Raw genomic sequence first — 14,670 nt, 5'->3', positions numbered from 1 at the left:
AACTGTATCTCCTGATATGTTTCGACTGTCAACTGCCAGTCTTCGTCAGAGGAGTTCTGCTGATAGCCTTTGAAGTTTCACTTGACTTCCATGTACGTAATAATTTTGTCTTATTTTTGAATAGTATGTTAAGTTGGGAAGTTTTGTTTATTCAGACAAGGTTTTACAGGAAATGCTTATCTCCTGACATGTTTCGACTGTCAACTGCCAGTCTTCGTCAGAGGAGTTCTGCTGATCGCCTTTGATGGTTCCTTTGAAGTTTCACTTGACTTCCACGTAATAGTTCCAGCGAGAATAATTTTGTCTTATTTTTTAATAGTACCTTAAGTTGAGGTTTTGTTTATTCAGACAAGGTTTTACAGGAAATGTTTATCTCCTGACATGTTTCGACTGTCAACTGCCCGTCTGAGTCAGAGGAGTTCTGCTGATCGCCTTTGAAGCTTCAAACCTCAACTTAACGACAAAATGAATCTCGTTGGTACAATACCGGTAAGTGTTTTAGACGAGAGACAAGTCCAAGACGAGAGAAAACACACAGTGGCTAGACCTTCAAGACACCAAAGACTGATGGCAGTTTGTCAAGAATTGATATGATTGGAATTTATTCTATATAGGTTACTTATAAACAAACAAAGGCATAGGAAAAGATATATAGCAATAAATCAGGACTAAATAGATTTTTTTCAACATTTCTTTAGCATTCTAAGCTTTCGAACCTCCTGACTAAATTTGGAATAAGTTCAGGTTATCAAGGTTTTTACGGTTGTTGGTAGAGGTTGGCTTAGCTTCTACATGTGTGACTCAGAGGTGCATCGGTGCCAGATCACAAATATTTACATCCACATCAGCACGCACCACGCAAAGCCGATGATTGTCATTTTAAAAAAAAAAAAAAAAAAAATCCTTGAACGGAGTTGTTCCCCCCTCCCATTTTAACATTTTCTAGTGATGGGGCTCGACACTAATTTCTTTACCAAATGACAGCATCATCTGTGATGATGTGTAGGGGTTGCAGCATGTTACTGACAGTCTAATGAAACAAACACATCCAAGCTAATTCAGAGATGACAGAGGGGGTGGGGGGGGGGCATGCAATTAAACACAAATATTGGAGACACACGCACACACACGTGCACACCGAGGGGAGCAGATACACAGCAGATTAAAAGCTTCTATTTTAAATTGGATGGATCCTGACCCATGTCCAGATGTGTTCTCTATCAGACTATTATGGAAATGCCATTTTATCAAAGCCTTTTTAATCCATGTAATCACTGAGGGCTTGTGAAGGAGCTGCACTGATGTTTACTTTCATTATGAGTAGAGATAATGCTAAAGCTTTAGATATTGAAATGCTATGATCAGAATATATACTATTCTACAAATTTTCAGCAAAGAAAACATTTGTTAAACAGGAATATTTAGCTTCTCCAGTGCAACAGGTCTCATACCTTGTGGTTCATGAAGAAACAAGCAATCTCCTTCAATCTTCTATAACCAGAAGAAATAATTGAAGTTATTTCCCTCCTAAATGAATTATCCTAATCTATTTTATGCAGCTATAATGGATCCCTGCATTTAGCAGTAAAACAATATGGACAATGCTCTTTAACCAGAACAGTGCCATATTACAGCAAATGTGACATTCCATTATTAAAGGGGGATGTCATGTGGAACAGCTAGAAGCAATTAGACATTAGATTCGCGAGAAGATAAATTGGTAATAGAATTAGAGATTAGGTTTGAAAAGCTTTACCTCAATTATAAGGATATTGACCCTTTTCGAGATAAAGCATCATTTGTGAACTCTTGTATTGTGCAGTAAGTGTTGAACATTCTCTTCAATAATGGAGCATATGTTTCTAACATGTTGAAATAGAAAAGAGAAGATGTATTAGAGCAGAGGTGGGCAACGTCTATCACCGCGGGGGCCACAAAAATGTGTTTGTTTGATCGAAGGGCCACATTATCCACATTCATGTCATAATTTAGAATAATGACTAATCTAAGCTTTAACACATGTAAAGAACAAATGGTTTTTATAGTAATTTTGTATGTTTTTCTGCCTTTCTGTGTATGTATTGCTTGTTGTGATTGCATTTTGTGCATTAATGTTGTCCTTTTGTGTATTTTTCCTGTAAAATGTATGCTTTTTTTTAGTCATATTGTGTATTTATGTTGTCATTTTCTGTAATTTGGTTGTCATTTAGTGTCAAATGGAGTAATCTTGTGTATTACTGTTGCCATATTGTACATTTTTGTTGTAATTTTGTGTGTGTTTGAGTATTTTCTGAAGTATTTTCTCTATTTCTAGAGTATTTTCAGTGTTTTTCTTGCCTTTTACTGTATTTTCTGCAATGTTGTAACTCATTGTATTTGTTAATGTGTTCTTGCTTTTGTTTTGAGTATTTTTCTTTCATTTTGTACGTTTACTTTGGGGCCGCATAAAATTAGACAGACAGCCGCATGTGGCCCTTGGGCCGCCAGTTGCCCATGTCTGTATTAGACGTTTTCCCCATGTGTTCTTCAAACTTTTACGCACATGTCTGTACCTTAATATTAACCACATGGTTATTGCGTGGACAGGCCTATAAAATGATGCTATCAACCAGTGGCGGGATGTATATGCACATGTTTGCTCTGAAGTTTCCAGACCTTGTCTCCGTAGTCTCCGCTTCCTGAGGCCAAAGATGCGCACTTTGGAAAAGATGTCCACCAGGTTCCCATTGCAGAGCCCCTTGTTTTTATTGGGGCTCTTCCTCCGTCGGTTAGTGGAGGGTCTGTCCACATGCTGCTCCCGTGCCTGTCTCTTCTGTCTGATCAGACCACTGGCGATGGCAGCAGCCATGGCTCAAAAATGTCACAACCGCTCGGGTCCAGTCCGTGTGCCACACGGAGCGTAGACCACTCTCTCTGCCGCCTTTCGGAGCTCGCAGCCCGGGTCACAGCCCCATGGTTGCGGCTCAGGACTCTCTCCTCGCGATGCCAAGCACAAAATAATGAATTTTCACGAGCTGGTTTAGCTTTTTTTTTAGTCCAAATACTACATCATAATTGCAATTTTAAACAGACACTAAAGGAAACGATTGACCGTAGAGGAAAAAGAAGAGCAGTCCATGCGTAATTGCACACATCGGACTGTGCCAAACTCAGAGCAACCCAGATGGATGAGGATTTCTGTGCATTTTCTAATAAAAAATGTGTTTTCAGTGTCTGTGAAATGGTCAGAATGTCCAAACACCAGCGGCTCCTTCCTTCCTCACAGTCACATCCACGCACTCCGTCTCCTTCTCTCTTCCTTTGCACCCACCGTTCAATGCTTGTTCTTCTTCCTCTTCTTCTTTCAACACCGATGAGGATGCTTTGATGATAAGAAGTGTCCGCTCAGGTCTGCGGTGGAAACGTGTGCGCGCACTAAACCAGCACAAGTAGGCGCCTCCTCCGAGGATCACAGCCCGGCTGAGGGCGCAGGAGTCCGGGAGAGACGCGTCAAGTTTGCGGAAAGCGGAAAGAAAAATGATGGTCTTTGGATCGGCGCGTTTCGAGAGGAGAGACCCCCACCATAGCTGTGTCTGAGACAGGAGAATAGACCATCATCTGACTGTTTTCAGATCAGTCGGAAAATAGGAAATCTCCATCTCTTTAGACGAGAGAGGAGTGGAAGCCAAAAAAAAAAAAAAAAAAAAGAGAGAGACCCCAAAATCAAAGCTGAACAGCGCTGAATCCTCTCCGAAAGACGTCTGCGTGGTGTGACAAGCAATGAAAATAAATAAATGCAACCCCGCTAGTGAAAAGTGCACAATAATGTGCTTCTGTGCCTCTTTTCGTGCGTGGCGAGCCGTGCGTAAAAGGTGCGAGTAACGCAAAGAATAACGGAAACGTTTCCCCACACTAGAAGAAAACGAAGGAACGGGCGATCACTCCTTTCAGATGAAAAAAATCCTCCCCATCAACAAGTCCTACAACCATTCATTAGATATGGAGAGGATCCCCCCCACACACACACACACCCTTCCCCAACCTCTCCTTTTCAATGGGAGTGGGCATCGGGCATCCGCTGAAGCTGCGTTGCATGCCATGGAGTGTGAGATTTTGGCTACTCCTGAAATATCCACATCGAAATCAAACATTTATGATCAATATTAGGCTATAGAGTGAACAATCAACCTTTATTAGCAGGAAAACTGTCAGATGAAAACACACGTGTCGCCCATTGAACGTGCACTTCTGTGTGCTGACGGCTGAAAAGATTTCAGCACCACGGACAGCGCCTCCTGTTTCAGTCGAAAAAAGCTTGACCACATGACCTTGACCCTACCACCTTACATGTGCCTTCATACTGTAGAGTGTCTCTGTGCAGTCAACACCTCCACCTGCACTTTTCAATTATTTGTTAAAGAAATAACTACATCAGTAAAGGTGAAAGAAAGTGGACAATTGTAGGTTTTTAGCCTTTGGGTTGAGGTGAACAAACATCACCTCGTCATTCAATAACCAGAGCAGAAGATTTAAACTCAAGAGAGCCATCTGCTGTCTGTGGCTGTAACTAAACAGTGTGAGTGTGTGTGTTTTGCCCTGATGTTGTGCTCGTTTTGCACCTGTTGAAACACAGCAGCAAACCGAACAACAAGCAAAAGCTGTGTCAAAAAATCATTAGCAGAGGGAGGTGTTCTTGGCTACAATAGCCACTGATGTAGAACAATGGGTGGGTGGGTGGGTGTAGTGTTTGGCCGGAGGTGCAGTTAAAGATGTAACCAGCAGCGGACACTGTCAGCTCAACAATGGCTCCACAGCAGCTCCCACAGCTGCTGCTGTCACTGCTACAGTCTCTGCACAATCCACAGAGATAGCAGCTCTCCTACTGCCTACTGGTCCACTTGCATTGATTTTCTATAACATGCAGCTCCTCCTTGTAATATATTGTAAATGTATTTTTTCAGATATAAATTAAAAATATTTCTAGATCTAAAGAGGGACTGCAGACTAATTTGGGGTTATTGATTTACATCCCATTCAAGTACGAGTGCATCCTTTATGAGAGCTTTTTTAAAAAAAAAAATAAAATCTTTAGTTTTACATGTGATTATATAAGTCTTTACATACAGCAGGGATGCCAAACTCATTTTAGTTCAGGGGCCAAATACGGAGTAGTTGCACAAGTGGGCTACAAGTTTTAGGTGGGAAAACTCATAATTTTAACATTAATGTGCCCAAGTTTGAACTTCCAGTTAAAAATTAGACATAAAGTATGGAAGGCATCAACAATATCTAAGCAATAAGTGACAGACAGATACTTCAATGTCCTTTGATTGATTGATTTAATTTTTTAAATACAATTTTCATTTAATTTGAGGAGATTTTGTGGAATAATTTTTGTAAAAAATGCAGGATTTTGGAAAAATTTAGAGTTCATTCATTTAGAGCTGATTCTCTTTTTCCTGCAGGCCAAATCAGAAGCTCTGAAGGGCCAGATTTGGCCCCCGGGCCTTGGGTTTGACACGTGTGACATACATGATCTTTATATTCCTATTGATTTTTTCTGTGGGTGCTTTGATTCCCTCCCATAATCTACTGTTTTATCATTAAGAGCACAATTATAGCATTATGTAGCCAACTTTACCATAATAACCCTCACTGTTACACACTTTGTTACTGTGACAGATTCTAGTTTAAAGGATAAAACATTTCACTTTTGGCTTAGTCCAGTGGTTCTCAAACTTTTTGGGGTATTACCCACTTTGAACGAAGGTGGTGCTATCGAGCCCCCCTAAATAACACATTTTCAAATGTATTGAACTAACAGGGAACAAGTAACGTCAAATCAAAATTCACAAACTAGATTAAACTAATCACCTGCATAAAAAACAAATTTAAAAAATCAGGTAATGTAACATTGTTTGCAATCTGTGCCAAAAAGCTTAAGAAAACCCACTTCACATGCTGACATAAATCATTATTTTTGCACTTTAGTTTAACATTACATTTTGTTCCTGGTCGCATATCTAATACATTCTAATAAATGAATCCTCTTTTAATTTCTGCTACATTTTTAGGCTTCTCATTATTACTTTCGTTGTGTGTAGGCGTTTTGTTTAGTATCAACAAGGAAAGGACTATTAAGACGACTGGCATGCAATTGAACATTTCCTCCTGTTTGTTTCCATTCCCTACGAGGGGGGCACGCCCCACACTTTGAGAAGCACTGGCTTAGTCAAAACAGCACAGCCTAAATACATGAATTTGTGTAAAATCCTACCTCATTCATCTGCATGTAAGTCAGTGGTTCCCAAACAGGGGTACGTGAACACATTGTAGGGGGTTCTTGGAAACATTGATGAATCTATTTCCAAAATGCTGAGTCATTTTTAAGCCTATTTCAGAGACTGTACATGCTCATCCAACAGCTTTTACACCCGTTGACAATAAACTGCATTAATGAAATAAACAATATTGTGGCCTTAATATCCTACTAAATTGTTACTAAAATGTTATGCACATTACTAAAAATTAAGGTAAATATATTCTATGATATACAATAATTGTAATGCACAAAATTAATATTTAGTGTGCGTTAAACGTACAGGTTGACATTTTCAAGCTATTAACAACATGTAAATAAAACAAAAAAGGTTACTAAATTGGAGTGACGAAGGGGTTCTCCTAATCAGAAGAGAGGCCTCGGGGGGGGGGACAAAAAAGGTTGGGAAACACTGATGTAAGTCACCAAAACAAGCTAAAGATAAATGATAAATATATCTCCTTAGGCTGAACCCAAGCACAGAATCACGTTCAAAATAGTGTTATAAATCATTACTGCTTAGCTGAAACAAGAGCACACGTACCTACATTTTTTTTCCTCCTGCATGTAAATGTATGAGGGTCCATTGTCATCCCATTCCAAAGCTCCCAAAGCCAAGAACATTTCCCTCTGACTTCCAAAGCACCATTTATACTCCTCCATTTTGGATTCTAACAGGGTTACGGTGAGCTGACATTCAGCCACTAACCTATTCACATCAATTAGTTTACTGACACCTAAATACTTTATCCATCCTTTAACATGGATTATCCAGATAGACAGTTTGATTAACACACTTGGGCACTTGGTCAAGGATAAATGTTTTCTCAGGAAGCAATCAGTGCAAAAACTAAAGCTACTTTGGGCATAGATGTAGAAAATGAGGGGCATCAGCTATTATATCAATAAGCTATTGGTCCAACAATAAGATGCAGTCTGTCCAACATGGAAAAACACAAACCTTTAAGAATCCAGTTACCGCAGGCAACTAAAGAGTCACAGCCTCATTGGGTCAGGACATTTAAATCCAATCTCCTCTGAAGAAATTACATTACCTTTGTTTGATGTTCCGTTACCGAGGCAGAGCAAATGTCACTCAACAGAACCGTGGTAAACAACACGTTTGAGCATTGCTATCACTTTGCTTTAGGGCAAAACACCTATTTTTATGGCACAATCTGGATGGCTTTGTCATATAAAAAGCTAAAGCTTTCAATGAAATTCCAGATATCGTTAGAGATGGAGTTTGAAGCATTTAAAGGATGTGATGATTTATCTTTGTATTTTTCTGCACTCTTCTTTGTCTGCCTTTGATTTTAGTACTTCCATCACAGAACGTTATCAGTCCTTTTTTATTATTAATACATCATGAAGAGGCTGATTTCAAAGTATAAGAATATCTCAGTGGATTTGCAAGAATGTTTTTTTTTTTTTTTTTGGTGGGGGGGAGGGGGGGGGGGGGTTAATGAACAAAAAAAATGTAAAGACTTCAGCCACACACAAAAGGATAAAATATGTTGTGTATATATAGCCAATAATAGGTACCCTAGTCCATCAGTGATTCACAATATCCACTACAGTAGGTCTGGGCCAAAAATATTGATTTGATTTATTTATCAAATTTGGAGATAAAAACAATTTCTAATAAGAAATAATTTTTTTAAAATATTTTTTTAATTTATTTTTTCCCACCAGAGTTTTTTCAGACTTTTTTGCGTTCCGTCCTTGTGGGTTACCGTAGCGCGATGTGAGCCAGCCCCCTCTTTGTTTACATGTGTTTACCCTTTGAGTAGGCTATATGTGTGCCACAGGCATGATTAATTTTTTATTTGCACTATGCTGAGATGCTAAGGGAACAGTTTATTATTTTTTTTAATTGTAATGTAAGAAATCAGATATGTAGTTATCTGATTTCTTAATCAGAAATTTTAAGCTACTGTGAAGGCGCTGTTGCACTTTTGCTTAAACCTGGGTTAAAGCTTGAAATTGTTGAACGACAGAGTCTACTTTTTATTTTGGGATTGTTCTATGCATTTAAACTCTTGAGAACAATCACAGCAATAAAGTTGCACTTTTGACAATATATCTGACGTCTGCAGTCATTTTGTAGTGCATTGAAAAAAATAAATAAATACAAAATTTAATCAAAACTCAAATTCTTCTTTCAAAAATCAGAGATTTTTTTAGGCAAAATTGCCCAGCCCTACTATACAGTATTTTATATTTGCTTTATATCTACAGGAGTCTTTAGGTGTATAATGGTGTGGTATCCATGTGTGTTAACCCTGTGAGGAGCTGGAGATTTTTTCACACGCGTGTCAAATTCAAGAAGTTTAGAGCATCTAATACGGCCTGCAGTAGAAAGTAAAAGTGACAGAAAAAAACATGAATCATTGTTTAAATTAAAAAAACAATTCATTTGTAGATATTTCAGCCCCTCCACATACACAGGGATACAAATTTACTAATTGTCCATGCATATATCACTTGACGGCAGTCATTTTTTAATCTTAAATTGAAGAAAACAACTAAAAAAAAAATATTCTACTAAATAACAATTCTTCATAATATGAAGGAAATGTAAGTGAATTTAGGTTTAAGGTCACTTAATGCTTGGATATTGTCAGTTTCATATACTTTATATGTAATTTAGACCTGGAAGTGCAAACCAGAGCACATTAATGTTGAAATTGCTCTTGCCATTTGTAACCAAACTGGTCCGTATTTGGCCCCTGAACTAAAATGAGTTTACCACCACTGCTTGAACAGTCCCAGACAACCCCAAAAGGAGGGGTGTCCCGATCAGATATCGATATCCAATATCGGTCCGATATTAGCCTGAAAACGAATATCGGATATCAGATTCAAATTTCCGGATTTACCAATATATTTTATTCATTTATTTTCAATTCATCTTTTATTTATTTTATTCAATTGCAGAATACTGCAGATGTTATGTTGAAGGTTAAAGATTATGTAACCTATTGGTTAATAATAAATGGGTCAGTTTTTCTCATACCTACTGTTGCTGACTATTGTTCTCTGTTTGAGTAACATCACTAGATCAAGCCTTTTCTAACACTCCACACTACAAAATAAGTTTTTTTTAATTTTTCATTTAATTAAATTTGTATTTATTTATTTATTTAATTTTTCCAAATGTATGATTCATGCTATATCGGATCAATATCAGTATTGGCCGATACGCAAGGCTGCAATATCGGTATCATATCGGAAATGAAAAAGTTGTATCGGGACATCCCTAAACATAACCAAAGTATTGAAATTAAAGTATCATCATTAAATCTCTGGTCTTTGGAGAGAGCAGACGTGTTTTCATTCGCTCCGATAACGCGACCTTGGCTACAGCTGGCTACAGCTGAACAGCCTGAAAAATTGGGCCCTAGACTGAAGGAAAATGGTGAAAAAACCGCAGGGAGGCCCATCAGAACCCAATTCGGGTTTGGAACAGGTCAAGGAGATGATACGCGAGGGTCTACGAAACCTATCTGTCGAGATAAAGTCGTTGGAAAAGACGCTGGAAACCTCACTGGAAAACCTACAAAGCGAAGCAAAGGCACTGAAAGAAAAGAATTAAAGAAATGCTGAAGAGATAAAATTGTTGAACGCCAGGGTTGAACAGCTGGAACAAAAGGAAAGAGAGAAAGATGTCATCATCACAGGCCTAAAGATAAAACCCAGGAGTTACGCGAGTGACGAAGAAACAAAATCGATTGAACAACAGGTCATTGACTACCTGGAGTCGAAGGACATTGTCCTGAACCCTGACAACATCAACTCCTGCCATCTCCTGCCATGAAAAATGACAACAGAGCTGTAAAAATAACCTTCACGAATATGAAATTCAAAGGAGAACTACTGAAGCAAGGAAGAAAGCTGAAGGAAATGAAGGTTTTTATTAATGAAAACCTGACAAAAAAAAATGCAAGCATCGCATGGAAGGCACGCCAAATAAAAAAAGGAGGAAAGATTTTAAAGACGTGGACAAGGAACTGCATCACACCACTGGGAGAAGAAAACGGAAAACCAATCCTCATCAAAACGATGGAAGACTTGGGAAAATACGAAGGATCCACCTAAACAACAACATTACTGATGGTAATCATGGATATGGACCCAGATCTATATAAACACTGGAAACAAAACTCAGACTGTGATTATTTTACGGAGACTGAATTAAATGTGGAAACCAAGAGTAAAAAAGGTCTGTCATTTATTTATTTCAATTGCTAGGTGGTGGGGTGATTAAGGATTACATTAAATTTAAATTCAAAGTGTTTATTGTCATATGTGCAGTTAGAAACAAGTTTTCCTGTACAATGAAATTACTACCTTGCTTATGAACAAAGATATAATAATGTGTTTAAACAAGTTAAATCTAACAGTGGAAAATACAACACTGCCAATAGAACTAACAACAGCCGGATTAACCTTGATGTAGAGACAAAACAAGCTGCAAACTTGTGTGTCCAAAAGAGACATTCCCGAGTGGTGACACTATGGATGAAAAGGGAAAAAAACTTCCAAACACCTTCGAAAGAGGAACTGTTCTTGCACTGGAGGAATGCTAACAACGTCTGGCAGGGAACAAGGCCAACACGAACAACGATAGAGAGGAGGAGGAATAAAAAAAAAAAAGACAACACTGACTACAGATGAGAATACACAAAATAGGACTGTTCAGAACAACTCAAGAATGTTTGACCAGAGAGACATGTAAACCCATGTAAATTTGCGATGGTAAAACAGGGCACGGGACCCAGATAAGCAAACTGCTTCTCTCGTCTCCTTTTTCGGCATGTACAAAAAAAAAAAAAAAAATGTAAAAAAAAAAAAATGAATGTAACCATGTCGGAAATAAACTGAATAAATAAAATAAATAAATAAATTAACAGACCGAAATGTTTATTTATTCACATCGTAGATGTAAAATCACATACTAGTTCAGCTCCAACACATTAAAAGTGTCTAGGTGTAGAACAGCACAAAGAGCACAACATGCTTCATTAATATTCTGTATCATACACTTAGAAATCCAAGTTAAATATATTGGAAAAAAAAAAAAAAAAAAAAAAAAAAAAAAACATTCTGTGCACATTTTCCCATTACCAAACTGTAAACATCGAAATAATCCTCAGTCGCTGATACATAGAAAACCAAAGTCTTTTAATCCAATCTGGATGTCAACGTACATTCATCACCTGTCTGTGTGATGTGAGCAATGACCATTCGTGGAGGCTGTTATTATGGTATAGTTCTTCTCACCCCTGAGGTTTCTGAGTATTCACCAGTGAGCAATGAGTAAATAACGCCTTCAGTCACAGCCAATGCTGCAGAGAATCATTCAAAGACGTGCATCAGGCCTTTTTCTCCACACCATTGTTTCTCATTTGTGTGACTTTCCTTCAGCTGTTTCCTGCAGCAGGTTGATAATACAGACGGATGAATGATTGAGCTCCCTGCAGGGGAAACAACTGAGACACAATCTATAAGTGCTGCTTTCTGGCCAGTGGGAACTCTCGGCTACACTCAAATAATGATATATTTGAAAAGATGGAGAGAGGGAGGAAAAAAAAACCTACCCTGGAGAGATTAAACTGCAATCTGAGCAGCTCAGCTCAGTCATTATGTGTCTGCTCACAGACCTTTAAATAGCTGCTTTATCACCTCATGCTGGGAGTCATAAAGTGGTTTAAATGTATGTCACATAATCACTATAAGGTGCACTAAATATGCCACAGGATGATATGTATTGCTATGTTACAATGTGTAACTGTGCTGTGAGTTTGATGGAGGGCTGACCTTCCTTAAAGGGATGAGACTGGAGCGCGCCCGAGGTGTACAGCCCTCCGACAGTTACATTAATGAAATGCATTGGGTTCAAACTGTTAGCCCTACTTTGTAATGCCACACCTCTAAAATAAAAAAAATAAAAGAACATGTTTTCATCCTTTAATTTCTGATCTTGTTTATTTTTCATTTATGTATTTATTTTTATTTATTAGGGGTTTTTTTCCAAGCAGGGGCAAGAAAACAAAAAAAAAAAACAAGGAACAAAATAAATGTACAAGAAAAACAATCAAAGATATTCAAAATAACACATAAAACCCATATACACTTATAATTGCAATAATATGGCGTGGGATAAAGAAAGACAGTATTTAATCCCACCCTCATTTCTTAATCATACAATTTTCATCATATTAATTCTGTTAGTTTGGACTTCTAGAAATACAACAAGTACTAAACAGAATAGGAAAAAAAAACAACAAAAAAGGACGAGCAAATAATCAGTAACTTAAGATATAAAAGTATAAAATGCAAAATACCATCAACGGTGATAAATCCCATTCAATTCAATTCCCAGATAAAGACAACACGAGCCATAGATGTAATAGTCCTATTATTATTATAAACACCTCAAAATCACAGAGATTAAAAAAATGAAAGAAACAAGTTACTGTAATTTCTATTTAGATTGCAAGTGTGGCGACTTTAATCCAGTGTTTTTCAATCGTGGGGTCGTGACCCCATGCGGGATTGCCAGAAATTAAAATGGGGTCACCTGAAATGTCTAGTAATGGAAATTAAATTATTTTTTAATTATTGTTAATTATTATTATTATTATCTAATTATTATTTACCACACATAATGTCAAACAATAAAATATTCTAAACTTTCACCTGCTCAAATACAAATCCAGTTCAAATGAAATCCAGTATAAAAATATGGACAATAAATGTCTCTGCGGTCACCAGAAATTTACAATAGAAAAAATGGCTGAATGATTAATTACATGTGCGATATTATCGCAATATCATAAAACACAATATTCTAATCGCAAAGGCTGCAATTTTTGAGTTATTTTTGAAATTTTTTTTTTTTTCCTTGTCCTGTCTTGTAATGTCCTGTTAAATTTCATGAAACGTGAAGTCAGTTAGACACGTTGAAGAGGTAAAGCTTTATTGTTGTAGTCTGTGCTTTAAAATGTATATTTATTTAACGTTTAAATAACTCTGAAATTGTTCATTATGAAACAGATTCATTTATTGCTTGTGCTCATTGAAAAATACATGACAAGAGGCCCTTGAAAAAAAGGATCGCATATTAAAACGCAATCTCAATATTGAGGGGGAAAAAAAAAAATCGCAATTTGATTATTTTCCAAAGTCACGACCCACAAAAAAAAAAGGTTAGGTACCTCTGCTTTAATCTGTTGTTATTTTTGACTAAGTTTGTTTGTTTGTTTTTCTCACAATTTTTTGCACATACTGTAACAGGCCCCACAAAATATTTCAGCATTTTAGCTAATCTAACAGCCATTTGGATTTGTCCAATTTATAGAAAATGTGACACATTTGACAAATAACCTGACTAAAGGGAATATCACACACACACACACACACACACACACACACAGAGAGACCTTTACTGGGGGTCTGCAGCACTAATGGAATATGCCTTGTCAGCAGATTATTGAGGCTCCTTGGAGAAGCCCCAGCAGTATGGGAGAATATCAATTAGTTTAAACCTAAAGAGATGTGAGATTTTACATCCAGAGCTCAAAGCTAACATCAAATGTGTGTGTGTGTGTATCATCATTGGTTTCTAGTTCATTACGCTGACATATTGGTGAATCCACGGAGGAAAAGCAGTTCAGGTAAAAGGACTGGCTGTTAGCGAGTGGTTGGAAAAATAGATGTAGTTGTTGTTATGAAGGTGAAGCTGGGGCAAGTTTTTGCTCTGTTGGTCAACCCACATATGAATAATGAGTGATTAAGCACAGGGAGAAGGTTTTTAGACGATACGCAAGTACAATTTGGATAATGGATGTTCTCAAGGTAAAGTTTTTAGAAACAACTTGTGGAAAAAAACGTCATAGGAATGATAGATAATGGCAAAATGCAGAATTTTCCTGTTCTTCCTCAACAATCATACAGAACATGTGTATAAATGTTTGTTTCACGATATATTGCAATTTTTTGGGTGACAATTTTAAATCAATGTTTTTATTTAAGAAATCACTTTTTTTTTTAAATCAATATTTTTGTGCATTTGTGCAATATTTCAGTGGTTACAATGCTTTCAGTGTGTTGCAAAGGTTACTTGATGCACTGCATTTTCCTTTTTTCAGTGAAAATGTGCAAAAACACTAATAATAAATAATAAACAGAATGTTTTGAAGCAAACAGTTTTGACTCAATTTGTTCCCTGAATGATCAATATCTTACGATTTTTCATCTCTACGTTTAATTTTGATATTAACTGTGTAGAATATTGCGATATATCGCAATAATGTTGTATCGCGATACGTATCGTATTGCAACATCCTTACCAATATTCACCCCAA

General features: G+C 37.2%; 1 protein-coding gene across 2 annotated transcripts in view; it reads right to left on the bottom strand.

The window, feature by feature from the left end:
* Positions 1-14,670, bottom strand: part of fgf14 (fibroblast growth factor 14) — a 135,269-nt gene that overhangs the window by 50,329 nt on the left and 70,270 nt on the right. Inside the window, exon 1 of one of the 2 annotated variants that reach the window (XM_028435648.1) lies at positions 2,656-3,025. The exons of the other annotated variant lie outside the window; for it this stretch is intronic. Within the exon in view, the coding sequence (XP_028291449.1) occupies positions 2,656-2,848 (193 nt within the window). The 5' untranslated portion in view covers positions 2,849-3,025. Of the gene's footprint in view, positions 1-2,655; positions 3,026-14,670 lie in introns of those variants that run through there. 2 annotated transcript variants of the gene reach the window in all.

This window comes from Gouania willdenowi, chromosome 21, assembly GCF_900634775.1.
Source record: "Gouania willdenowi chromosome 21, fGouWil2.1, whole genome shotgun sequence".
Taxonomy (NCBI): Eukaryota; Metazoa; Chordata; class Actinopteri; order Blenniiformes; family Gobiesocidae; genus Gouania; species Gouania willdenowi.
Note: the sequence above shows the minus strand (reverse complement) of the source record. Positions and strands in the feature narration are given on the sequence as shown.